At 41.4% G+C, this 26,112-nt stretch overlaps 3 protein-coding genes across 4 annotated transcripts; 2 read left to right on the forward strand and 1 right to left on the reverse strand.

The window, feature by feature from the left end:
- Positions 1–3,198: 3,198 nt before the first annotated feature.
- LOC116714770 (uncharacterized) lies at positions 3,199–10,880 on the forward strand. Of its 2 annotated transcripts, none has more exons than XM_032555507.1 (2): positions 3,199–3,625; positions 3,706–10,880. In XM_032555507.1, exon 2 carries the CDS (start codon positions 4,220–4,222, stop codon positions 10,322–10,324), a length of 6,105 nt encoding a protein of 2,034 aa, XP_032411398.1. In that variant the 5' UTR covers positions 3,199–3,625; positions 3,706–4,219; the 3' UTR covers positions 10,325–10,880. The 2 variants fall into 2 exon arrangements, with proteins under 2 accessions (XP_032411398.1, XP_032411399.1); XM_032555508.1 differs by lacking the exon at positions 3,199–3,625 and having other exon boundaries at positions 3,637–9,052; positions 10,159–10,880.
- A 6,448-nt stretch (positions 10,881–17,328) lies between these two features.
- On the reverse strand, positions 17,329–18,887 carry LOC116714901 (transcription factor HES-7-like). The gene is made up of 4 exons (XM_032555699.1): positions 18,840–18,887; positions 18,391–18,486; positions 18,182–18,275; positions 17,329–18,067 (listed from the first exon to the last, which is right to left on the reverse strand). Exons 1-4 carry the CDS (start codon positions 18,885–18,887, stop codon positions 17,433–17,435), a joined length of 873 nt encoding a protein of 290 aa, XP_032411590.1. The 3' UTR covers positions 17,329–17,432.
- Positions 18,888–23,758: 4,871 nt separating this feature from the next.
- her5 (hairy-related 5) lies at positions 23,759–26,107 on the forward strand. Its single transcript, XM_032554368.1, has 3 exons — positions 23,759–24,042; positions 24,136–24,231; positions 25,269–26,107. The coding sequence occupies exons 1-3, from the start codon at positions 23,992–23,994 to the stop codon at positions 25,656–25,658; spliced, it is 537 nt and encodes a 178-aa protein (XP_032410259.1). The 5' UTR covers positions 23,759–23,991; the 3' UTR covers positions 25,659–26,107.
- The last annotated feature ends 5 nt before the right edge of the window (positions 26,108–26,112 follow it).

A 26,112-nucleotide genomic window follows, 5' to 3' on the forward strand; every position in this document is an offset into this window, starting at 1 on the left:
ATGCGTTATTATGTTACTCTATGACTTGCTGTTGTGATTGCTGGTTTTGAACTCGAGGCCCCAGTGGTAGATTCAGAACAAGCGCGCGGTCAAGACCCTGTTTCATCGTCACATCCTGCCTCAGCAGCAGCAGCGGCTTGAACCAGCTCTGATTCCGGATCCTTCTTAATCTCCACTCAATTGGTCAGAAATCGACTTTGAGTCGGCAAAGACTCGGGTTGTTGGAGCCGATAAGGAGTGACTGCTCTGTTTGTCAGCAGGGGCCCCTGAAGGTCCCAGACAATCTGATGTCCACACACGCTTTCTCCTGCACTCTGACATTTTCTCAGCAGTATGAGGTTACACAAGAAGAAAGGGACATCCTCAGTGTTAAGGCCGCCTCTTTGGGAACAAACCCGAACCTCCCCCTCACCCTTCTGTGTTGTCGTTCGCGACGAAATGCGGCGGAATAAACCAAAAGTTCTCAGAATAAAAACTGACAGGAGCTAGTATTTTTTTAGATGGTAACACATTCGTCAGAGGCAACTCTGACTCTGATGTAAGTTTCTAATGGCTGACCTTTGACCCTTAAGTTTGTCAGTGACTATTAAAAAGAGGCAAAGAGAGAAGCCCTGGAATACAGGGTCGGTAGCCTGGGTCACAGCCGGGTACGGAGGCCGAGAGAGCAACGTTTTCCCGAGATAACAACTGAATCTCGAGAAGACAAACTTTGTTTTGGTGGCATGCATTTGAAGAATGAAATCAGATTTAACACACACACACACACACACAGCAATCGACTCCTGATCTCGAGAAGACAAAGTTTGTTCTCTGAGAGCGGATGGAAAACAAACTCACCATCTCGAGAAAACCATCGGGAAAAAGTGTTCGCTCCCGGGCCCTGTAGCCGGGTTGTTTTTTTAGACGGCGACGTGGAAATCCGACGGCCGTGTTGCGCACACATGACCGGTCGGTGCAAACGCGCAGATGGTTTCAACTTGACGCACAGAGAACATCACAGAGCTCACTAAATCCAACATGGTCTGGATGCTAATCTGAGAGCGGATGGCTGAAGAGTTACAGACACGAGTCTTTGGAGCCGAACTGCTGCAGGATTATTCTCCTGCTGCTGATCGGTCAGGTAGCGTCTTGCCGATTTCTGATCACTACAACTGGTTCAACTCGTTACCTGATTTCAAAACCATATGACTGCAGATGATGACACGATATGGATTACCTGTTCAGCTTGTTGAATATCTATTAAACAGAACGAAAACGAAATGCCCATGTCAGATGCCAAAATCGACATGGTAAGTTGTGTTTGATGGTTTTAGGGCTGAAACGGTTAATCGGATTAATGGCGATGAATCAATTATCGAAATAATCGGCAATTAACATAGTAATTGATTAATTGCTAACTTGAGGATTCAGACTCAAAAAAAGACTAACTGCTGAGAAAATAGCATATTCAGAGCAGCAGCTAAGACTGAACTGCACAAAGCGTAAAATGCATTTAAGATAAAAACACATTTGTCAGTACATTTGTTTTACCCAAAACTCCTCATGTGTTTCAGTTTTAGCTTCACCCAGTTTAAATTCAGAGAAGGAATGTTATGTTACTGCATTTTAGGAAATAAAGGATTTATTTAAAAAATGAATTTAATTATTTGCTTTTAATGTATTTCCAATATTGGATGAAAATGTTTTAGTGGTTAAATGAAAAATCTGCACAACGTGCCAATTTTATCGCTTAATCGCTTGAATAATCGCCAGAATAATCGAATACCAACGTGATCGTCAGTCGCACCCTCAGCTGACGGGTTAAAATAAATCATGACAGGGTTTCATTACCCGACACTCAAAGTCAAAATGAGGGACAACGAAAAAGCGTAACGCGACCTCTGCTCACAGCTGGCAGAGAAAAGCTGGAGGACAAAGTTGAGTCTCAGATAGTGCAGCGGTTCTCAAAAAACACAGGAAAACACCGGCAGGCAGACAGACAAACAGGAAGTCTTACGTCTACATCCTTTTACTGAAGAAGCTGCCTTCACAGAGTTCATTGTTTGAGATCGGCCTGGCAACGTGGCACAGCCGTCCGAGACCCGGTTTCGAGTTGGATCTTGCCGGCAATAAATCAATCGAGCTTGGAATCGAAACGTATCTGCGAGCAGCGGGAGGAAAAAAATGTATATATATCACAATCCGGAAAGTTTCAGGCAGACGCTCGGCGATGCTCTTTGATTACAGCCAGGGTCCCTCAGGAAGAGAAGAAAAGGCTGCCATTGTTCGTCGTTTTTTGTTTTGTTTTTTTTATTCGAGAAGATGTAAAAAAGCAAGCCAGTAGACCAATGTGAGAGCGGGCCTTGAAAACAGAGAGGACCGCTGCATGAGTGAGAAGCGCCTTATGTCAGAAATAATTGGTCTGCCCTGAAGAACAAGCAGGCGAGCTCTGATTTGATTCCCTCCTGTTTGGCTCAGGTTACTTCCTGTCTGCTTAAAGCATGATTGGCATGACAACGAAGATCCAGGATGGATGAGGGGACGTTCAGGTCCAGGTAAATGTCATTAATTATCTTTCATTTTGCCCTCTTCTTTTTTTTTTTTTTGAAGAATACATTCAAAATTTCCTTCAATATAATTTCAATTCGTACAAGAAATGCTGCAAGTTGTAGTAATTTTTCTCCAATTTGTGTTTTTCTGACATGACGGTAGGAGAAATATATCACTTGTCAGCATTTTTGCACCTTTTGCTGACCTAGTTTCAAGATTTACCACAAAGCTGGTGAGAAAAGGGATAAAAAGCTAAAACAGAGTGTTTCAAACCATACAAATATCACATAAAAGTCCATTCAGCAGCAATTGTCACTGGTTACTGATCGGGTTAGGGGCATGCACAGGTAGACTCTTTTTCCTCTGGACAAAAAAGCGACCTTCTGAGATCTTTTTCCTTTTTTGCAGTGTTGACCTCTACTAAATCTCACACACTAAAGCGTCTGTGCACGGCACTGCTAACATAAACGCTTTCAGACGACGGGAGGATGCCGGAGTACCTGGAGACGACCCACACACACTGATGGAGAACAACCGGGCCACCAGGTGTCCCATGAAATGATCTTATCTACAGAAATGAGCTAAATATCCAGACATTTCTATTAGCTCAGGCCTCAACGGCACAAAGTTTAGTGGAAAATCAACATTGCAGGTGAAGTTCTTTACGTGCGGCGCCGATATTTGACAATCAAGGCCGCTGTAAGTGTCAATAAAATAGTTTATTTCTTGAAAAAATGTATGTTTATTTCTAAAAGATAGAATAATGTATTTTAAGTTGTTTGGTTCACGTTTTAAGATTTGTGTTAAATGATTGTATTTTATTTCGTGTCAAATTATTTTTGTCAAAAGTTATCGCGAGATTTGTGTACATGTGTGAGGCTGCGAGACTTAAATAACCATAGAAGAAGCAGAAGCCTGGAACAGAGCTACGTGTAGCAGCCTAGTGTCCTGTAGTCATCAAGGTATTTTGTAGTTATGTTTGTAATGTTTTGTGAATTTATTGTTTATGGTGTTTTAATTACTTAATATTTTGGTTTAGAGTGAACAACGACGAATCATTCTGTTAAAGACCTCCGAAGTGGCAGGCGGCCACGAGGTAACTTTTTGTTAAAGCACGCGTCACCTGTCTGTTTGTAAATGTATCTATGTCTAAAGCTTTGTCTTTTATTTCTGTAGTTTTCACGGCATTTAATAAAGAGCCCGTCTTAAGAAAGCCGTGCCAGAGTTGTCACTTTGGAGCTTCAGTGAAAACTCGCCCAGCCAGCGCCGGTAAGAAGCTCGTTAAGAAGACGGCAGCTGCAGTGAGTGACGGTACCGTGGTGTAACACAAGAGGGCGCCATTTGAAAAGCTCACCGTTCACAAGAAGTCAAGCACAGCAGCAACAACCTTGTACAACTGAAGTAAGGTGGAAATTAAGAAAGGACAGTGTTAAGAGTAAAATAAGAGTGGTTTAAGTGAAGTTTAAAGCCACAATAAGTTTCTATAACATTTGTCAAAAGGTTACTTATTTTCTACTGAACTTCGAAGTGATGTGTTGTTGTTAAGAAAAGAGTGTTGTGTATTAAGAGTGAAGCTCATTACAGGTACAGTAATATAAAAAGTAATATTCAAGTCACATAAGTTAGAATTTGTAAGGAGTGTTTTGCAATTTAAATAGAGCATTGAGTGACATTTAACCAGACTTATAAGATGACTGACAAAGATCATAAAGAGCTCTATGCTGTATCATGTACTGAAGTGGAGGAAAATGATACTGAGCAAATCTCAGAACCACAGACTGTTCGAAGAAGTGAAAGAGTTAGAACATTAACTGAAAAAGGTAAAGAACTTCAAGAGGAGAAACTTAAAACGCTTCAACACAGATATGCAGTTGGTTTTGAAAAATGGAGATATGAAGCAAGACTGAGCAAAGTAAAACTAAGAAAAGAAGCTTCAGACAGTGAATTAAAGGAGCTGATTAACAATGTAAACATCACCTGCAGAGATATGCAAACCATTTATGAAGAAATACGACAAATGCAAACTCCTGATGCAGATGCAAGGCGCAAAGTAGATGCATGTACATCACTTTCTGCATTTATTGTCAGAAGAGCTGAGAAACAACTGCAAGGACACTTTGCAGAAGGCGACGAAGAGCCATGGCCAGATTTTGGGTCATGCTTAGGATCTGAAAGTACGACATCAAGGTCAAAATCCAGAAGGTCTAAAAGTAGCTCAGAAAGCTCACAAACAACCAAGAGACTGGAAGCAGAGGCTGAGGCAGCTGCATCACAAGAAATATTAGCAGTTATGGAAGAGCAAGAAAAGGAAACAATTGAGTTACAAAAACTGGAACGTGAGAATTTGGAAAGGCAGCAAGCAATGGAAGAGCAGCGAAGAAAGATTAAACGCTTGGAAGAAGTTAAAAAATTTAATGCTGCAAAAGCACGAGCAAAGGTTTATGATGAAGTTGAAAGTATTTCTGCAAGTCAGAGTTCATCACAGAGCATTAAAGCAGAAAGTGAAATCCAAGCAATCCCTGTCAGAGCACACAGTTCTTCTCCAGCTCTAAATGCTACTCAGTTCCATAATGCTACAATTGTTGGATCTGTGCCACATATTCCTACAGTAATAAACCAAACTCAACAAAGTCCTGGTGAACAACCTAAGGCCACCATAAGCCAAACACTTAAAGCATCAAGTCCACCATTCACCCCTCAAGCCACACAGGTTCCCTCTGTTGCAGCTCAACAACAGTCAAATTACGAGCTAGTTGGAATACTAGCAGAAGCAATAAGTGCTAATCGTCTTCCAACTCCTGAACCGACATTGTTCACTGGTGATCCTTTAAAGTTCAAAGATTGGCAGTTGTCATTTGAAACCCTGATAGAAAGGAAAAACATTCCAAAGAATGAGAGACTCTATTATCTCAGAAAGTATCTTGGTGGACCCGCGAAGAGAGCAGTGGAAGGTTTTCTTCTAGTGGGGACAGATGAAGCATATGACTCAGCTTGGAAAGTGCTGGAAAAACGTTTTGGAGATCTATTCACCATAGGAAAATGCTTCAGAGATAAGCTTCACAGTTGGCCTAAAATAAACCCTAAGGATGGAAGTGAGTTGAGAGAATTTGCTGACTTCCTGAAGAATTGTGAAGCTGCAATGTTGCACATAAGGTCATTGGAGGTTCTCAATGATTGTATGGAAATCCAGAAACTCTTGCTAAAACTTCCAGATTGGTTGACCACAAGATGGAACCGGACAGCCATGAAAATAAGAAGAGCTAGTGATGGAGAATATCCATCTTTTCATGTGTTTGCTGATTTTGTATCCACTGAAGCAGACTTAGCATGTGATCCCATAGCATCAATGCAAGCTCTTAAAGGTTTGGAAATAAGTAAACCCAAACAATTACGCAACCAAGTCATCCAAGCAAAAACACTAACAACAAACTCAAATCACACAAATACTGTAACCTGTCTTTTCTGCAAAAGAAATGGTCACCCACTTGATAAATGTTTCAAATTTAAAGAAACCCCACTCCAAGACCGTATCAAGTTTGCACAAGCGGAAAGGCTGTGTTTTGGATGTTTAAAGAGAGGACATCATTCCAAGAAGTGTGACAAAAGGAGCACATGTGAAAAATGTCAAAAGAGACATCCAACATGTCTGCACGATGACACATTCATTGAGCGTAAAAAGGTAATACCTGCAGTGACTGAAAAGTCTCAAGACAAGGACGAAGCTGACGCTAAAGAAGGAGACAAACCAACGGTTGCGATCTCTAACAGAGTAACTCAAGCAACTTCAAGCACATTGACATCCTCTATACTACCTGTATGGGTTTCATCAAAGAATGACCCAGACAGAGAGGTTTTAGTTTATGCACTCCTTGATTCACAGAGTGATACATCCTTCATCTTGGATGAAGTGGCCCAAGATTTTGACACAAATAAAAGTAAAGTTAATCTGCGCTTGTCAACTATGTCTACCAAGTCAACAGTTATACCATGTGACAAGCTGGTAAACCTTCAAGTTAGAGGATATAAGGATGAAAAGAAAATTACATTGCCACCGGTCTATACAAGAGAGTTTATCCCTGTCAACAGATCACATATCCCAACGTCTGAAACTGCCTTAAAGTGGCCTCATCTGGAAAAGCTGGCAGATAAGTTACCTCCACTGCTTGAATGCAAAGTTGGTCTACTTATCGGCTATAACTGTCAACAAGCTCTCCTACCACGTGAAGTTCTTGCAGGCAAAGAGAACCAACCTTACGCACAGTTAACTGATCTCGGCTGGAGCATAGTTGGTTGTTCGTCTCAAGTTCAAAATCACAATGATATCATCGGTACAAGTCACAGAATCATTGTTCGTGAAGTATTTCCTGTTTCACAACCAGCAGTTGAATTCAAGCAACAAGTGCATTTTGTATGCAGAACTCAAATAAAGGAAGTCAGTCCAACTGATGTGATTAAGGCTTTGGAATCCGATTTCTCTGAACATGCAACAGATGACAATCCAGTTTCACAGGAAGACATTTTGTTCATGTCAAAGGTGACCAAAGGCATAAAACAGAAGAAAGATGGTCATTACGAACTTCCGTTACCATTCAAAACAGACAATCCGAATCTCCCAAATAACAAGCAAAGTGCTGAACACAGATTGTCTTCATTGGAACGTCGACTCAAAAGGGATGAGAAATACTATAAAGATTATGTCAAGTTCATGAATGATATTATAACTCGCGGAGATGCAGAAAAGGTGCCAGAACAAGAGCTGGACAACAAGACAGCATGGTACATCCCGCACCATGGGGTTTACCACCCCCACAAACCTGAGAAAATACGTGTGGTTTTTGATTGTTCTGCACGCTTCCAGGGAACATCTCTAAACGATCATCTTTTGACTGGACCGGATCTCACCAACACACTGGTCGGAGTGTTATGCCGATTTAGAAAGGGCCCCATCGCCATTATGTGTGATGTGGAAAGAATGTTCCACCAATTCCACGTCATTAAGGAACATCAAGATTATTTAAGATTTCTTTGGTGGGACAAAGGTGATTTGAACTCCGAACCTTCAGTTTACAGGATGAAAGTACATCTTTTTGGAGCAGCCTCATCTCCTGGATGTTGTAATTTTGGACTCAAACACATTGCATCGCAAGGTAAAAACAAGTTCAGCAAAGAGACTGTTGAGTTCATCCAAAGAGGTTTTTACGTCGACGATGGACTTGCTAGTGTAACATCAACAGCCAAAGCTATACAGCTGGTCAAAGAGTCAAGGGAACTTTGCAAAACAGGCAAACTACATCTGCATAAGTTTGTATCAAACAATAAAGAAGTGCTTGCAACAATTCCCCAAGAAGAACAAGCTCAGTCCAAAGATCAGAACATGGCTTTTGGAGAACTCCACATTGAACGTGCACTTGGAGTACAATGGTGCGTAGAAGCAGACGAATTCCAGTTCAGAGTTCAAGTTAAAGAGCACCCATTGACCAGAAGAGGGGTACTCTCGACTGTCGCTTCCATCTATGACCCTCTTGGGTTCGTCGCCCCATTCACATTGATTGGAAAGCAAATACTCCAAACATTATGTAAAAACAAGGTTAACTGGGATGATGATCTTCCAGACCACATTCTACCACGATGGGAAGCATGGTTGAGAGACCTGCCTAAGCTGGCAGCTCTGAAGATCTCACGAAGCTACTCACAAGACATCAACATCATACAGTATGAATTGCATAACTTCTCGGATGCGAGCCTCGACGGTTATGGCGCATGTTCATACCTTAGAGCAATAAGCAAGGAAGGACAGATAAGCTGTTCACTCATCATGGGAAAAGCAAGAGTTACACCCATCAAACAAATGACCATTCCAAGACTTGAACTGTCGTCGGCTGTAACTTCAGTCCGCAACGCGGATGTAATCAAACAAGAACTGGAAATTGAAAATCTACTAGAATATTATTGGACAGATTCACAAGTCGTACTGGCATATATAAGCAATGACGCTAAAAGATTTCACACATTCGTTGCCAATCGGATTCAACGAATAAGACACAGTACGAGTCCTGACAAATGGCAGCATGTCTGCTCAGAAGAAAATCCGGCTGATCAGGCCTCAAGGGGTCTAACCGCTGCACAACTGAAAGAATCAAACTGGTTGAAGGGTCCAGATTTCCTTTGGAGAAAGGATCTTCCAATCAAAAGGGAAATGGTGGGAGAAGTTGAAGAGACAGATCCTGAACTTCGTGCAGGTCATGCACACACCGTGCAGTCAAAAGAAGTGAACCCTGTTCTAGAGCGTCTAAAGAAGTTCTCTGATTGGTCGAGAGCTGTAAAGGCTATTGCCAGACTCAAACGATGCATAAAAGAGTTTAAAGGTGTTCAAGAAAGAACAAACAAAGCAACAGATCTTGAAGAAAGAAGAGACACAGAAGTGTTCATTATCAAGCTAGTGCAAAGAGAAGCTTTCACTGAGGAAATACAGAAAATCAGATCACAGAAGGAAAATTCTCTGCACAAGCATAACAGACTAAAGCAGCTAAATGCTTTCTTGGACAAATCCGATGTTCTCAGGGTGGGAGGAAGATTGTCTCAATCAGCCTTGCATCATCATGTCAAACATCCCGCAATTCTTCCCAAGGAGTCCCATGTATCAGCCCTCATCGTCAAACACTATCATGAACGTGTACATCACCAAGGAAGAGGCATGACCATAAATGAATTGCGTGCAAATGGCATATGGATTCTAGGATGTGGAAGTATGGTCTCTTCACACATTTACCACTGTGTTAAATGTAGAAGATATAGAAAGGCCACAAATGTCCAACAGATGGCAGAGTTACCAGAAGTAAGAACAAAAACAGCACCTCCTTTTACATATTGTGGTGTCGACTGTTTTGGCCCATTCATGGTAAAGGAAGGAAGAAAGGAAGTCAAAAGATATGGATTATTGTTCACCTGCTTATGTTCACGAGCTGTGCATATTGAAACACTTGATGACTTATCAACTGATGCTTTCATGAGCGCTCTTCGGGTTCTGATCGCCATAAGAGGTCCTGTTCGACAATTAAGATGTGACCAAGGGACGAATTTTGTGGGAGCCAGAAGAGAGTTTTTGGAGCTAATGAAGGATATGGACCAAGAACCACAAAAAGCTATTGGTTGCGAGTTTGTGATGAACGTTCCATCAGCTAGCCACATGGGAGGCATCTGGGAACGCCAAATTCGGACAGTACGAAGCGTACTAACAGCAATGTTAGATAAATTCTCAAACAGACTTGATACAACTAGTCTAAGAACACTTCTTTACGAGACAATGGCCATCATTAACAGCAGACCCTTAAGTGTAGAGTATCTTAATGATCCCTTGGGTCCAGAGCCATTAACTCCCAATCACATATTAACGATGAAGTCTTCAGTTATTCTTCCCCCTCCAGGACAGTTTTGCAGAGAGGATTTGTACTTGAACAAAAGATGGAGAAGAGTACAATTTCTAGCAAACGAGTTTTGGCAAAGATGGAAACGAGAATATCTGCTAAATCTCCAACAGCGACAGAAATGGCAGAAGGTTTCACGGAACCTGCACATTAATGACATTGTGATCCTACAAGATGACAATGCTCCAAGATGTAAATGGAAACTAGCTTTAGTTGTAGAGGCTCTAGAAAGCCCAGATGGCAAGGTTCGAAAGGTGAAACTAAAGACAAGTGAAACGACATTTGACAAAGGAAAACCACTGACAAGGTTGATATATTTAGAAAGACCTATTCACAAGGTAGTGACATTACTTGAGTCTAATACAGAGTAAAACGGACTCTACTGTTGACACTCATTGGAAAATCACATTGAGAACCAATTAGTGATTTTGGTGGGAGTGTAAGTGTCAATAAAATAGTTTATTTCTTGAAAAAATGTATGTTTATTTCTAAAAGATAGAATAATGTATTTTAAGTTGTTTGGTTCACGTTTTAAGATTTGTGTTAAATGATTGTATTTTATTTCGTGTCAAATTATTTTTGTCAAAAGTTATCGCGAGATTTGTGTACATGTGTGAGGCTGCGAGACTTAAATAACCATAGAAGAAGCAGAAGCCTGGAACAGAGCTACGTGTAGCAGCCTAGTGTCCTGTAGTCATCAAGGTATTTTGTAGTTATGTTTGTAATGTTTTGTGAATTTATTGTTTATGGTGTTTTAATTACTTAATATTTTGGTTTAGAGTGAACAACGACGAATCATTCTGTTAAAGACCTCCGAAGTGGCAGGCGGCCACGAGGTAACTTTTTGTTAAAGCACGCGTCACCTGTCTGTTTGTAAATGTATCTATGTCTAAAGCTTTGTCTTTTATTTCTGTAGTTTTCACGGCATTTAATAAAGAGCCCGTCTTAAGAAAGCCGTGCCAGAGTTGTCACTTTGGAGCTTCAGCCGCCATTGGCTAATTGCTGATCGTTTTTATGTTATTTGACTGATACATTTCTACATTTGCTCATGCTTTTTGACCAGGGAACAGAATATTTCCAATATTTTCATAGGGCATGAAACAGTGGAGTATTTTTTTTTCTTTTTCTTTTTTCTCTCCAAGATCTAAAGACCTAAAATGATCACTTCTGCATACTTACCAACTTAGTGCTCAGTAAGTTTAAACTAATAGTAGATTTGTTGTTGTTTCAACATCTTCTGCCGTCTACTGTGACATCTGCAGACATTGTTTTTTCATGAATGCTGGACATTTAAACTTAAAAAAAAACAACAACTAATTATCATTCTAATCTGATGTCTTCCCTCTTATCCCGTCTCCTTTTATGCTCCGTCCCGCTTCGGTCAACTGTCCATGGCTGCTGGCTCCATGCTGAGACGTCGGCAGTGGCCCTTATCCTGGATTTTCCTCTGCTTGTTGCTCCTGGCCTGGAAGCATGTCCAGCTGTCCCATCATTCTGTCAGCGCCGCTGTCTCCCTCGGCCTTCAGATTACAAACCCCCCCAAAAAAACGCCAAAGAGGCCGCCGGGAAAAGTGGCCCGCTCCCGTCTCTCGGGACTTATGTCAAAAATGTTTCAGTCCTCAGGTAATTTGCTACAGTCTGGGATCCTCTCACTGTTTGCTTCAAAGAACCTTTGCAAAGAAAAGGGAGAAAAATGGAGAAAGAGCGAGAAATGAAAGGGAGGGGGGAAAAAAATAAGATATTTAGTTGTGGGTAGTGACAGATCTACATTCTTGAGTATTGACATGCGATCTGAGCGAGGAGTCTTCCTCCACTGGGGATGCTGTCCGAGTCTGCAGCGGTTTTTACATATTACTGATAAAATAAATGATAAAAGAAAAGAAGAGCGGCGAGCGCGCTGGCCGGCTTCCAGAAAACAGCAAAGTTAAACAAATTGACTCAACTCCAAAAGAATGCACCGTCACTCCTGCACAAATAGACAGCCTAGCAGATAACACACCAGACTGCAGAGTTCAAGGCTCAACATATATATAAAAAAAGACACTACATGGTCCAATACATGTTTAGCATTTTGTTGTTCTTTCTTTTTTTTAAAAAAGAGGTAACGTTGTCTTGAAGCACACCAGCCACAAATGATCCAGCCATCCAGTCAGTGTGTCGTTATTTAAAGGTGATTTGATGGATTTACCACATCCTGCAATAAACACAGAGAATCTTTCACGCCTGTCGTTGAGCTTAATATGTTTGTAATGTAACACATCATTTATACACAATTACTGACAATTTCAGTTGCTTGTGTTAAAAAATATATTAGAATTTTTTAAAAATTCAATACATTGTTTAAGAGTTGTTTTTTAAATAAAAGCTAGTCGCCCCCTTCCTTTGTTCAAAGGGGCAGTGTTGTGTATTTTCCTTGCACATGGTGCCATCTTATAGCATAGTCAACTAACTGTTAACTTCAGTTGTTAAAAAAAATGCAGTTCATATCAAACATGACCTAAAAAAAACTTTACTTTGTAATTTAACGTCTTGAAATTGGACCTCTGTCCCTTTAAGAAGCTCCTGCTCGTTCTGAAGCTCCGCCTTCAGGAAGTCGTCACAACATGGCTCCTCTATTGACCCTTTAACAACATTTTTCTTAACCAGCAGTGGAGATTAAAGTGTTTCAAATATGCATGAAAGAATCAAGGCAACACTCCAGGTGTGATTTCAATGAGGGAATAACATTATAGCACACAACACATTCTCACTCCCGACTCGTCATATATTGACGAGTTGGGACGATTTCTGACCATGCGTCACATATTGACGCGAAGGGTACCCCCTTCGCGTCAATATGTGACGACTTGGGAAGGATCCTTCAGCGTCACATGTTGACGACCTGGGGAGGTCACGTGTTTTATGTGGATTATTGACGCAAAGGGTTCTCGTAACCGCTGCCGAACCTTCAAAACCCAACGATTTGGTTAGGTTTAGGGCAAAAATTACGGTAAGACATAGGTTAAAACCCCTCGCGTCACATATTGACGCGAAAGGGGTACCCTGCGCGCCAACATGTGACGCTGACGGACCTTCCCCTGCATCAATATATGACGAGTATGGAGTGAGAATGGATTGTCATGTGACGCTCAAAAAAGTTGTTTTTACACTTTAATAAAAGTTATTCATAGTACAAGAGAATTGCTATACATAACATACTGTGTTTATGTAAAAAATACAAATATCCAGAGACACATAAAGACGGTTACAAAGTCGGCCTTCTATCCCCTGCAGAACATTTCCATCAGGTAACTGCAAGTGATCCAGAATGCTGCTGCTGCTGCTCGTGTTCTCGCTAAAACTAGGAATACAGAGGCATCAAATTTCTGAGCAGACATAAAATCCGTTAGGAAGGGGGTGAAATAAGCTCTACATAAGGCTTCTGCCTTTTAGAGTGACATTTACAGATCTCTTGTGCCACCGAGGGAGCCGATGTGATAAACAGAAAGGATCTACAATAAGACATGACAACACAAACCAGTGAGCCAGAAGCCTGCTAAAAGAAAGAATGCACGCTGTTTACCGCGTACGCTGTCGAGGACTGCAAGTGTATACATGTGAGATGGACGGGGCTGACACCAGCATTGTCTCCGCATTTGGTTTCGCGAAATGCACCAACATGCAGGAATTCAAAGACTCTCAGTAGGCCATGACGTGACATCCCAAGACATCTTCACAGCCCAACACCTTTAAATCAGGAATGCACGCAAGCGAAAGGAAGAAAGGAAGGGGGAGAAAAAAGAGAAGAAGAAGAAGAAGCAGAAGAAGCAATGATTAAAGAGGGTAACAGGATCGGCTCTATTTAGCCCGTTTCTGAGAAAATGCCAGGGAGTTTTCAGCCACTGGCAGGTCACTCCGAGTCGTGATTTATTTCCCCATTAATTATGCGCCGAGCCGCAGAAAACTTCCTCTTCTCACCGAACGACCTTCTCAGCATTCACGAGTCGGCGCAGACTGATCAAAAACGCGCAGCGTGGAGAAGAGAGCGTCCCGTGACGCGCCGGCCTGCTTGTTTCCCTGACAAAGAACAATGGCCGCCTCATAACCGAGATGGCACGCGCACAGAGAAAGTTCCTCCGGTGAAAAGGGGCGCAAAGAGGGCAAGAAAAAAAAAAAAGTAACAATTATCCAAAGACATGTTGTATCGTGCGCTAAATTCTGTTTTCTCAGGCCAAACCTTTTGATGCCTCCTTGCTGGAAATATTTAGAGCTCGTAAATGGAGATTTAATCTTGAGATACGGGCCGAGCTGAGCAGTGAAAGAGTGAGGGATGATGAAGAGGCACGTCGGACTCTTCATCACTGATGGAGAGGCTCGGTGGCGTCCCCCTATCCCCCCCAGTTCTGACCCCGTTAGCTGACATCCAGATCCACAGCGCTGCTGCGGAGCCCATTGGCGTGTCAATGCTGCCCTCTGTTGACCACAGATCAGAATGCATGGTCTCTGAGTGAATTTCTGTTTCTATTTTTCCATAAGTGACTTTGGAAAAATAAAGTAAAATAAAACCTATATTGTCAAAAGACGATTCAGAAGAAAGAAAAAACACTGTTGGTAAAAGAATTTTTTATGAAATGACATTATACTATGAACGTGACACAGGCGCTGGAACAGGGGGGACCAGTGGCTCCCTGGGCCCCCCTGCACGGCCCTGCCCGTCCGCTGGTCCCGCCAGACACTTACACAGACGGCACACAACTCTGACAATCCGCGACTGACATCTCTCTGTGTTTATATGCAGACAGAGGTACAGATAAAACCTCCAGCACTGAGATCTGGACCAAATCTAAGGTTCCAGATCGCATAACAGTCACCCGAAGGTTTACGCACATGCGGCAGCTTCGGGTCGGGTTGGGATCATGAACCGGTCTGACATCTGAAAAAAGGCTTTGACTCTGATCCGGTCCAGGTCTGAACCAATTTTGCCTGAAATTTAAATGAGATTTCTGTATTTGTCACCATTTAAAGAACTGTGACGATGTTTTTTTTTTCCTAATCGCATTGGGTTGAAGAAAAAGAAAAGACATCTGGCCCATGTCCGTTTACTGGTCCGGACCAAATGCTGTCGCTTTGCCCAGAGCAGATCGTTTTGGCTCAGGTCGAAAAATAATTGCGTGAATTTGGTTTTTTTTTTGTTTTTGTTGTTGTTGTTTTTTTCCGTCTTTGCTCTTCCAAAAGCCAATCAGCCATCAGTAGCCATGATGGCTTTCAGGTCTCTGTTAGCTGTTGAAATGCACTTTTGTCTGCTGAATAACAAGCACATTAAAGTTTATTCCTGGTGTTTTTCATTTTGTTTTTAATGCAAAAATATTGTCAGCAGTCTGGCTGGTTATTTGTCCCACTCATACATCTCTTTCCCGCACAATTTGTGGAACATGCAGCAAATATAATCTGCGCTGCCTTTTGGTTGCAGACCCACAGCATCCAGGTAGCACTGCTGCGCCGTAACATGATGATCCATTAGGTTGTCCTGATGCTCTAAATTGGCCTTGCTGGAGGATATTTGACATCTATTTTATTATTGTTGTTTTAATATTCCAAATATTTGACCAGTTGATTTTTGTCATATCTGTCCTGTAGCTGTGTTGGGCATATTTTGGACTTTTAACAAGTAGCTGAGCTCAGGGCGCCCAGCTGTGCGCTGTCACCTTGAGATTTTCCTTCAAGTAAAACAGAAAAGAATAAATTTTGAAGTTTTTTTTATTATCTAACCCTCTTCACTATTAACGACATTTAGGAGAAAAAAAGATCTATTGTGTCAAAACATCTTGTACGTAGCGAGTCTGTGTGAGTCCGTGGAGGTCCGCACAAAGCCTAAATCTGATTGGTCAGTGTACTTTTGTAAATTTGGCGGCTTGGCGCTTTTTCTGTAAGCTAAAAACGAACGAGCGGAGTTTGAATCCTCCTGTAGTTCTAAGATCGGTCGTTTGGATCCGGCCAAAGCTTTTTACCGTGCGCGGTTCTGGCGGGTCGCAGGTTTATGAGCTTTGTGTGTGTGCGTTTGTTTCTAATACCTTGTGGGGACCATCTTTCTGACATATACTACGTTGTGGGGACACACTGCTCTTTGTGGGACCGAAGCCTGGTCCCCACAAAGGGAAACACTGTTTTTGGGTCAGGGGTCAGATTTAGGACTAAGGTGTGAATTGAGTTTTGGTTAGGGTTAGGATAAGGGTAAGGATAAGGTTTAGGCTGTAGAAATGAATGGAAGTCAATGGAAAGTCCCCGCAAAGATAGCTGCGCAAACGTGTTTGTGTGTGTGTGTGTGTGGGGGGGTGGGGGGGTGTGTGGGGGGGTGTGTGTGTGTGTGTGTGTGTGTGTGGTTTGGCGAACTGAAGAGCTGACGGGTCACCGGGTTGAACAACTGTTTAACCCGCTACTGGTGCGTTCACACGTTTCTTTCTGCTTTATCCGAAACACTGCAACCGAAAATATTTTAGTCGGTTTGAGAGTCAATCATTAGTAATCAGTTTTGCATTGGGTTGAAAAATAATTTTTGTTTTTTTTCCGGTCAGATGAAGGATGACTTAAAAGTCCATACGGATTTTATCCTCAACCAAGTAAGTTTTTTTTAAATTTTCAAACTAGGTTCTGTGTTATATTTAAGATTAAAAATGAAATAACATGCTTAGGCATATAGACAATTCTTCTGTACAAACATGTACAGAAGATAAATACAGCTCTGTAAAAAATTAAGAGACCAAATGATCAATTTCTCTCATTTTACTTTTTATAGGTAAATGTTTGAGTAAAATGAACGTTGTTCTTTTATTCTATGAACTACTGAGAGCATGTCTTTGAAATTCCAAACAAATGTTTAGTGTTTATTTGCAGAAAACGATAAATAGTCAAAAGATGCAACGCTTTCAGACCTCAACATGCAAATAAAACAAGTTCATATTAATTCAGAAGCAACAATGCTAATGTTTTAACTCAGAGTTCAGAAATCAATATTTGGTGGAATAACCAGGAGGTTCAATGGGATTTAGTGCACAGGGCTTTTTTTTCCCCAGAGCTGTATATATACAGAATATATAATTTTTTTAAATTCACTTTTAATTTTATAAATGTGTTTATTTATTTAGTTCTATGTCTTTTGAAGATTATTATGTGTGCCTTTCTATGACCTGAACCTGATTCTCTTGAGGGAAGGTGGGGGAGTATATAACATATAACGATCTATATGTTATATGTAGATAAATACATTTTTTTTTTTTTTTTTTTTTACTCTGCATTCAGGTACATTCGTGTTTAAAGAAATAAACGTACAGAGAGCTTTGTCTGCTTTAGATACATAAATGTATTTATTTACAAGGGTAAATAGAAAATATAGGCAGTTTTGTTCATTTTGTACACTATACAGTCAGGGGGAGTCGCTTCCCGCAGTTGCACAGAACTCCCTCTAGGTGGCTCTGCTGTCGCTGTGTCAAGTGTCCCGGCCTCTCATCCCATCCAGGGCCTCCAGACGGGTGACAGAGAGTCTGCCGGCGACACCTCCCTGTGTGGGAGGTGCAGCGGGGGAATTAACGACGTTAGCGGGGGCACATGGAGGCCCAGAGGGCTGGCGTGAGGAAGTGTGGGGGAGATGCTCCTCAGGAAGGAGGCATTAGAGGAGGACGGAGGTGACAGGCTGGGGGGGAAGGCCAAGGGACAGGCAAAGGACGGGAAAGGAGGCGAGGCGGTGAAAGTGGAGAAAGAGGGCGAGAACCAGGGAGAGGGAGGCGGGGAGAGGTAGTCGTGGCACGGTGTGGAGCAGGAGAGAGGCTGGAAGGAGGGATGGGGAGGGAAGAGCAGCCAGGGAGACTCCCCTCTGCCCTCCGAGGGGCAAACTGCCTCCCCGGACGCGGCTTCCGGCTCCCTCCAGACGCCGTGGACGGAGTTGAGCCTGGGCTCCCGGCTCGCCGAGTGATGCTTCAGCCCCTCGGTGAGGCTGGTCCTCTGAGTCGGCGGGATCCTGTGCATGTAGCTGTTCAGCTGGGCCATGCACTGCTGGAAGCCTGCGCTCTCACTGCGGACGAGAGGGGCAAATCTGGACTCAGCGGGTCCAAATTTCCCCAAAGCTGCGGGAGGCCGCAAGTCTGCACCGGGAGAAAGCAGAGTGAGAATAAAGAGAAAGAGCAACGCACAATCTCAAAGCCCTGCCGCCAAAACGTGAACTGTGAGGAGGTAGTGAACTGTTTGACACAACTGACCATTATTCAAGTCCTTCCTATCAGCCCACTTCTTAAGATACTCCACAGCCAAGTCCAGAATCTCTGCTTTCTCTATTTTAGGATTCTGGAGTCGCTGGTGTCCACAACGGGGTGAAGTAAATTGGGGAAGAAACACAAAAACATCATTGACCTTAAGACTTTCTGCACGGCGCAGTAGGAGCTGAGGTGACGGCTTTGACTTGACTCACAGGATCGGATGTGGAAAGCAACAGCAAACGTCTCAGCTCAGCGAGACTTTGATTTATTCGATCCCTTCTCTTCTTCTCCACAACTGGCTTCAAAATCTAAAAACAGGTAAATTGAAGTTTTCGGGGCTTTACAAAGCAGTTAACAAAGACACCCGCTGCGCCGACAAGCCACTGCGCTTTATCGTGAACGTTATGGGGATCGTTTTGGATCCGAAACTCTCTTTTGTTTTTTTGTTTTTTTTTGTTTTCTCACTAGAAGGTCAGAAAGGTCAGATAGTCTTTTGAACAAACCTGCAAGAGGACTTCAAGTTGGCAACCCAAGAGCTGGCTTAAAAGTGACAGAGCATCACAAAGATCAAACAATGCTCATAAAATGAGTCAAACACAAAGGAAGGCCACTGGAAACAGAAATGCACACCGGTACCGGCCCAAAGAAATACGTTTCCTACCCTTTTTCTACTCTTCCCGTCTTCAGGAGTTTGTCGCTTCCTGGTCATGTTGTCCAGAGACTCTCTGCAGAGGTTTTGGGGGGGGAAACGCAGCCTGGAAGGCAGCGTGTGCTTATAAGTAGGTTCATGAAGCCTGCTTCTGATTGGCTGGCGGGTGTGAGTGAGGTCGCTTGGGGGGAGAAGTTTATTGTGGGCCAAACCTTTTGCCCTTCTGCTACATTACAGCTGCAATGGTCCATGTGTTTTATTTAGGTTTTATGTGACTTTAATAAGTTAAACAATAGATGACTTTCTACATTTTCTAGAAATTTTAATGTAAAAAAATAATAATAATATCAAACTCCCGTTAAGTCAGAACCACTGTTGCTGTGATTCTGTTTAAGTTTTTTGGATATAACTCGACCAGTTCTCTTGTCTCTGAAGAGGAAATTTATTCCCACAGTGAGTGAAACTGGTTCAGTTCACTCAGTTACATTTAATTGAGTAAGTTTTTGAAAAAAAATCATTTTTACTACACTGTACTTTTCACTATTATTTGAGTGATACTGTTACCACGTGTTGCTACTCTTATTTGAGTAACATCTCTGGATCCTCTGTCCCACTGACTCATTCAATGTGAGTCACTGAATGAAAAACAAGCAAAATAAAATATTAAAAAATCACCAGACTCAGACACACACCTGCAGTTTTTGAAAACGAAATAAATTTTAAGGAGAAAGAAACTGAAATTGCTAATAAATGCTTCTTTTGCTTCACTATTTCACTATTTTGCAATCATGTTATTTTCATGGTGGTCTTTCAAATATGAAAATTTCCACGTAGTTTCACACTGACGATGTAATTTTAAACACTAGCTGACCGACGTTTTGATCAGTACTGCAGGAGCCTTGTTGCAAAATATTCTTTCTGCTCTTGAGTCATTTCTTGGACGGCTATTGTTACTTTTGCCTGTGTAAAATAAGGTTGAAGTGGTGCTACTCTTAGTTGAGTATATTTTTTGGCTACTCTGCCATGTTTCATGTTCCAGCTCACGTATGGAGGTAACTTGCTGCCACGTAGCAAATAGTTTGGTCTCAGATCTCTGCTGGTTTCCCAGGCATGTTGCCTCCTCCTGTCGTTCTTTCAACATTTTTCTACTTCTGGAGAAAATCACACTTGATTTTATTTATATTCAAATGCGTGCCACTCTTTCCAGATTCTCATTCATAAGCACCTGTGTGTCATTTTGCGTTGTCTCCACAGCTGTGCACTATTCTTGGCACGTTCTGTTGACATTAAACCTCAGTAGAAAACGTCGAGGCTTGTGGTTGCAACGTGACACTAAAAACGCTAAAATGTTCCAGGGAGGTGAGCGACTTTTTTAAACCACTGTAATTAAAGATGCACAGACATATACTTGTTTTTTTTTAACTCAGTAGATGACGTCTACTTTCTGATGCACTGACCTGCTGATCAAAGGGAGGCGTGCCCACAGCATAAGGCTGCCGCTGCCGTGTTTCACCACAAGAAAGATAGAATTTGGTTTGTAGGACCCAAAAGTTGGATTTTTGGTTTTATTTGAGACAAACTGAAAATAGGACTGCGTCCCAATCTTACATCAGTTCGCTTGGAGTGAAAGAAAGAACAGAAGGAAGGAAGGAAAGAAAGAACAGAAACAAAAAAAAAAACTCAGAAAGATTGAAAGCTGGTTAGATAGCTAAATAGACAGAAGGAAGGAGAAAGAAAAAAGGAAGGAAGACAGAAAGGCAGAATACAAACAAATAAAAAACTAAGAACAACAGAAGGACAGAATGATAGATAGATAGATAGATAGATAGATAGATAGATAGATAGATAGATAGATAGATAGATAGATAGATAGATAGATAGATAGATAGATGATAGATAGATAGATAGATAGATAGATAGATAGATAGATAGATAGATAGATAGATAGATAGATAGATAGATAGATAGATAGAAGGAAAGAAGGAAAAATGCTTGAAAGCGGTCATAACATAAATAACCTTAATTCGCAGGTGACTTATCACTTGTTTGCAAATGATTGCAAATCATCCTGGTTTCTCTTAACACGTCCTTGTGGACGGAGTGGAGAAGTGAGACCCTGGGAACCCGTCTTCCCACTCGTGGGAACCAAAATAAAGTGAGAAAATGAGCGGCTATGACAGCTTTTTATGACGTGTGAGACAATAAGGCTCAGCTCACGATAATTAAAAAAAAACAAAAAAAAACGAAACAAAACACGGGGCGTGAATACCTTGAACGGTCAGCTTGTTTCCGCTTTAATACACGAAGAAGTAGATTTCTGGATGGATTGAATGTAAATGTCTGACATCAGAAAACACAAAACGGGCTCCTGGAGCAAAAGGTCGGAGTGAAACGTGCCAGCGGGCCGCGAGAGGAGGATTGTTACACCTGGGTGTTAAGTGTGCACCGCTCTCCCACAACGTCTCCGCTGAAACCGAGCCAGCTGTTCATTTCTCTGCTTTCCTCCTGCTTTTTTTTTTTTTTTTACTCTTTTGTTGTTGTTGTTGTTATTCGCGACACACGCGAGCGGTCCCGATGTCAAACGCAGACGTTTCGTTTCTCCGCGAACAGAAAGCGGATTTTAAACCAATTAGTTTCCACGCGCTGCAGCGCGAGCGCACTTTGAGGTTTATTCACAGGGCTGGCGCGCGCGTGTCCCGGACGTTTAGGGCTCGCGCCGGCACGTTTCACGACGAGTCCAGCGACTTAAATGCGGCCCCGGACGGTCTTTTAACTCCTGCATCCGGCGTCGGAGCGGGCTTCCCGCCTCGCTGCCATGGCAACCAGCGCTGGTCTCTGGACCGCCACTAATCTCTCCGCTCTTTGGTTTCAAACGGAAGTGTCGTCGCTTGAAAAGCCACTTAATCTCTGCGGGGCGTCCTGATCCCATCATCCCGGTGTTATCCCCTCACTATAGGGATCAGAGGAAGTAGAGAGGAAACCCCGAATTTATTATCTGAGAGGGGAGGCCTGCTTTATTTTATTATTATTATTATTGTTATTATTATTGTTTTATTTTAGGTTATTGTCAGATGGAGACCACTAACCAATCTAAATATGATCATTTTCATAAGATCATTTGCTAAGGTGGTCAATTAACAAATAAACATTTCCCCTATGTGGATTATTTTATTTTTTTTGCATCCCTCTCCTGACCAATACTTTTGTCCAATCATATTATTATTATTATTACTATTATTATTATTATTGTTGTTGTTGTTGTTGTTATTATTATTTTATCCCCTGTAACTTGTGCTCAAACTAAGTTTAAAGCTAAATTATGCAAATGTGGAGAAGAGAGGAAAATCCTGCACCAGGACAGCTAAGATATATTTCAGGTTATTTAGTTTCAATAAGCTGATTTCAGGTAAGTAGTGAAAAAGACTGAGATACCTTAGTTTAAGGGTGCACACGCTTAAAAATGCAGCAAGGTCTTTGCAAATTTCTAGCAAGATTCTTGTTGTTGTTGCTGTTTTTCAGTTGAGTTTGATCAGATTATTTATCATAGTTTTAGTTTGTTACGTCACAAAAAGACCCAAAAAGCTCAGTAGGGGTGAGGATATGCTGTTGAGCTGCACCGTGCCAAAATTCAACTGATTTATTGTGTTACTTGTATTTTGTTAGACACTTTATGTTTTCACCTTTTCCAGTTTTATTTATGGCAGACAGTAGATCTTTGCACCAGGCTCAGAGTTCAGGGGTCAGTCGTCTGATTGGTTTGGTGTTTTTCCCTTAATACATTAAATCCTAATTTCCTTTTGCTTTCTTTATTATTATTATTATTATTAGTAGTAGTAGTAGTAGTAGTAGTATTAGTATTATTAGTATTATTTCTTTACTTAATAACCTCACACTCCACAAACCTAATTCGTTAACATAAAACAGTATTTTTCAGTGCAAATTGTCATAAATAGTCATTTTGAAAATGTAGTAGAGTTGTGGACATTGAAAAAAAAAAAGAAAAAAGATAAAGTGCGATAACTGTAAAAAAAAAAAAAATATATATATATATATATATATATATATATATATATATATATATATATATATATATATATATATATACAATATGCATCATGTATTCACGCTGGTTGTTGATGTCAGATCATTTGTTTAAGAATAAGTCAAATGAATGTATGAAAGCAAAAAACTTAAGACGTATCAATTAACAGGAGGAATATGGTTATATATATATATATATATATATATATATATATATATATATATATATATATATATATATATATATATATATATATATATATATATAAGGCATCTAGAAATCACTGCAGTTTTCAAACTTCCTCATGGTTCCTGTCTCTTCTTTGGACTTTGAATGTTTCATCTGTAGCATATTGAGTAAACTTCACTCAGAAATGCAGAAGGTAAAATGTAAAGGGTTTAAAACGAAATGAGATAAATAATGCGCGAACTGGAAAAGTACAAAGTCCAAACTTGAGAAGTGATTCGTCAGCTGCAGCATGCCAGGTTTTCAGCAAACCGCTGTTTAAGGATCACTGTGTTGGTTATGAAATACTATTTTTATGTCCGCAAAAGGCTTCATGGTTAAACTGGGACTTTGTGCAAGAGGGCCTGATAAACTGTTTACTAAAAGGAAGGTTCTTTTTTTTGTTTTGTTTTGTTTTTCACGTTTAGCAAAAAGACAAAAAAAAAAAATGAAAGTAGCCGGTTTGGAAAAGGAAATGTTGTAGCTTATAAATGCAGCGTGGCGTTTTGTTTTTATTTTTAGTCAAAGTTAGCTCCTAAGTCTTAAGAGAGCAATAGATGAGCACTGAACAAAATTCTTATAATGCTAAAAGAAGACGCGACCAAAAAAAAAAAAAAAAAAAGGCGACCCACAGCTAAAATAAATGTAATTATATTTTCACGAAAAGTCGCGTTTGTATTCCATTTCTGATTACCATGTGGATTCAAAAGCAAGCGAAAGTCGTCCGTGCGTAAAACGGGCCTAACACGAACCCTGTGCGGCCGCTGAGTGACGTAGAACGGGAGGAGGCGTGGCTAACGGCGGAGACATCAACAGAGAATCGATGAAAGGAACGTTACGTTCGGCTCATTCAGTTTCCACGTTGGCTCGGAAAGGGAAGCGGGGCAAACACGGAGCATGAAGACTGTACCGTCACCCGAGACTCCGGGACACAAATCCAGGAGGAAGGTGAGGAGAACAGACTGTGTGTTCAGCTACTTTCATTTAAGGACAACAGCCAACAAAAATAAAATAAAGTACTTTTTCTTCTCGGTCCTGAAGGCGTCCAAACCCATGATGGAGAAACGCAGACGGGAGCGAATCAACAGCAGCCTGGAAGCCTTACGGCTACTGATGCTGGAAAACACGCGAAACGAGGTACGTGACGCTTTACTGTCGGTAAACCGAGGGGTGTTTTGTACGAGGTTCAGTCATTTGGTAGTTTTGGTCGTTTGGTACCAGCCACGAAACAGAAGTCGTTTTCTACGACAAGTTTCGCGTCGTCTAGGCAACTGATTAGATCTATATATATATATATATATATATATATATATATATATATATATAAAATGACATATTTCCGCCTGTAAGGAAACTCCAGGCTAACCTAGTTGCTCTAATTTGTCCCCTAATTCACCATTAGCGTCACGTCCCATTCAGCCTTCATTTCATTACTTCCCACTTTCAAGAAAACAACTTGCACCCTTAATTAATATGTTGTCGGTCAGTTTATGTGCAGTTGGGTATTTTTGGATTTATCCTAAATACGGACATAAAAAGATCAAATTACATGAGTCAATTTGACTGTAAACGATTTTTCCAAAACCACAAATAGTTGATTTACAGTTAAACATGTATTCTTTTCACACTGGGTTATTAAAATAGCGCAAAAGTGTAACAGATTCATAAATGAATGTATCCGTGGATGGTAAACTACATAAAAATGACTAAATGTCATCGGTAGTTTTTTTTCCAGTAGTGTGGAAAGTAAAAAAGTAAAAATAAAAAAATCTAATTTAAATGCACAGTTCACAATCTGTGCGAAAATGCATGTTTTACATTTATACCTCAGAGAAATCAAAATGTGTTCACTTGTAAAATATCGTCAGAAAACCATGTCATCAAGTTGTAGACTTTGGCTATTTGTGATCTGAGTTTTATACTTTTGGTATATGTTTTAGATATAAGTAAATAGAGCAAATAAATAAATTAAAGCATTCACTTATAAACCAGTTATGGTTTCATAAAGGACTGAAACGTCCTGCTGCTCTCAGGTGTTTGACCTCTATTACACTTTTGCTGTTTTTAAAATAAATGAGCAAAACCAGCTGAATTGACCTGCAGCTGTTTTTAAACACTTTTTTTTTTTTAAGTGATTTTTTTTTTTCTTCTCTCTCACGTTTCTCCTGCTGCAGAAGCTGAGGAACCCGAAGGCGGAGAAGGCAGAGATCCTGGAGAGCGTCGTCGACTTCCTGAAGAAGGAGAAGGACCACCGGGCCGCGAGGACGGCGTCTCCCGAGGAGCAGGGGCCCGCCGGCGGCCCCCATCGCAGCTACCACGACGGCATGAGGTCCTGCCTGCTGCGGGTCAGCCAGTTCATCGCCTCCAAGAGCCTGGAGCTGGAGGAGGCCAACGCGCTGCAGGCCTCGCTGAAGCTCTCGGGGCCTCTGACGGCGGTGGTCGCCCCCGGTGACGTCCCCGCCGCACTCTCCCCTCAGCGTCTCGTCTCGCAGGGGTCCGAAACCAGGCAGACGCTCTCCTCCGCATCAGTGCCCGACCCGGTCTGGAGACCCTGGCCTAAATGACGGACACGTTGACAGATTTGTACAGCATGGACACTTTTTTTTTGCACAGATCTTCTTTAGTTTTCACATATTTCCCTTTTTTTTTTTTTTACATACCTATATAAACCCAGGACGCACCGATCCACTTTTTGTCACTTCCGACACCGAAAACCTGAGGCTTAGTGTCGGCCGATACCGATCCAACGCGCAGGAAGCAGAGCTGAATTGACTTTAAACGTTTATTTTAAACATTTAAAGTCATAAACGTACCGGATTCCAAAATGCATCTGATGAGTCGGCGCCAGCACACGGCACACTTCCACAGCTTCACGAGTTTGGTCAGGCGTGTGAAAACGACAAAACTTTCATTTGTTCAGTACTTTCAATTCGGAGCAGAACAGCCCATTCAAAATGAGTAACAAAGAAACTGACAAAAAAAACAAAAGGTCGACTATTTTGGTCAAACGTGTGGAAA

The sequence above is a fragment of the Xiphophorus hellerii genome, chromosome 23, assembly GCF_003331165.1.
Source record: "Xiphophorus hellerii strain 12219 chromosome 23, Xiphophorus_hellerii-4.1, whole genome shotgun sequence".
NCBI classification, from domain to species: Eukaryota; Metazoa; Chordata; class Actinopteri; order Cyprinodontiformes; family Poeciliidae; genus Xiphophorus; species Xiphophorus hellerii.

What these genes read in the sequence shown, in the direction of transcription:
- LOC116714770 (XM_032555507.1), top strand. Translation starts at nt 4,220, where the DNA reads ATGACTGACAAAGATCATAAAGAGCTCTATGCTGTATCATGTACTGAA.
- LOC116714901 (XM_032555699.1), bottom strand. Translation starts at nt 18,887, where the DNA reads ATGACCAGGAAGCGACAAACTCCTGAAGACGGGAAGAGTAGAAAAAGG. An exon ending in ACGGGAAGAGTAGAAAAAGG is followed by an intron (nt 18,487 to 18,839) that starts GTAGGAAACGTA and finishes ACCTGTTTTTAG; the next exon opens with ATTTTGAAGCCAGTTGTGGA. An exon ending in TAGGAAGGACTTGAATAATG is followed by an intron (nt 18,068 to 18,181) that starts GTCAGTTGTGTC and finishes CTCCCGGTGCAG; the next exon opens with ACTTGCGGCCTCCCGCAGCT.
- her5 (XM_032554368.1), top strand. Translation starts at nt 23,992, where the DNA reads ATGAAGACTGTACCGTCACCCGAGACTCCGGGACACAAATCCAGGAGG. An exon ending in GACACAAATCCAGGAGGAAG is followed by an intron (nt 24,043 to 24,135) that starts GTGAGGAGAACA and finishes TCGGTCCTGAAG; the next exon opens with GCGTCCAAACCCATGATGGA. An exon ending in TGGAAAACACGCGAAACGAG is followed by an intron (nt 24,232 to 25,268) that starts GTACGTGACGCT and finishes CTCCTGCTGCAG; the next exon opens with AAGCTGAGGAACCCGAAGGC.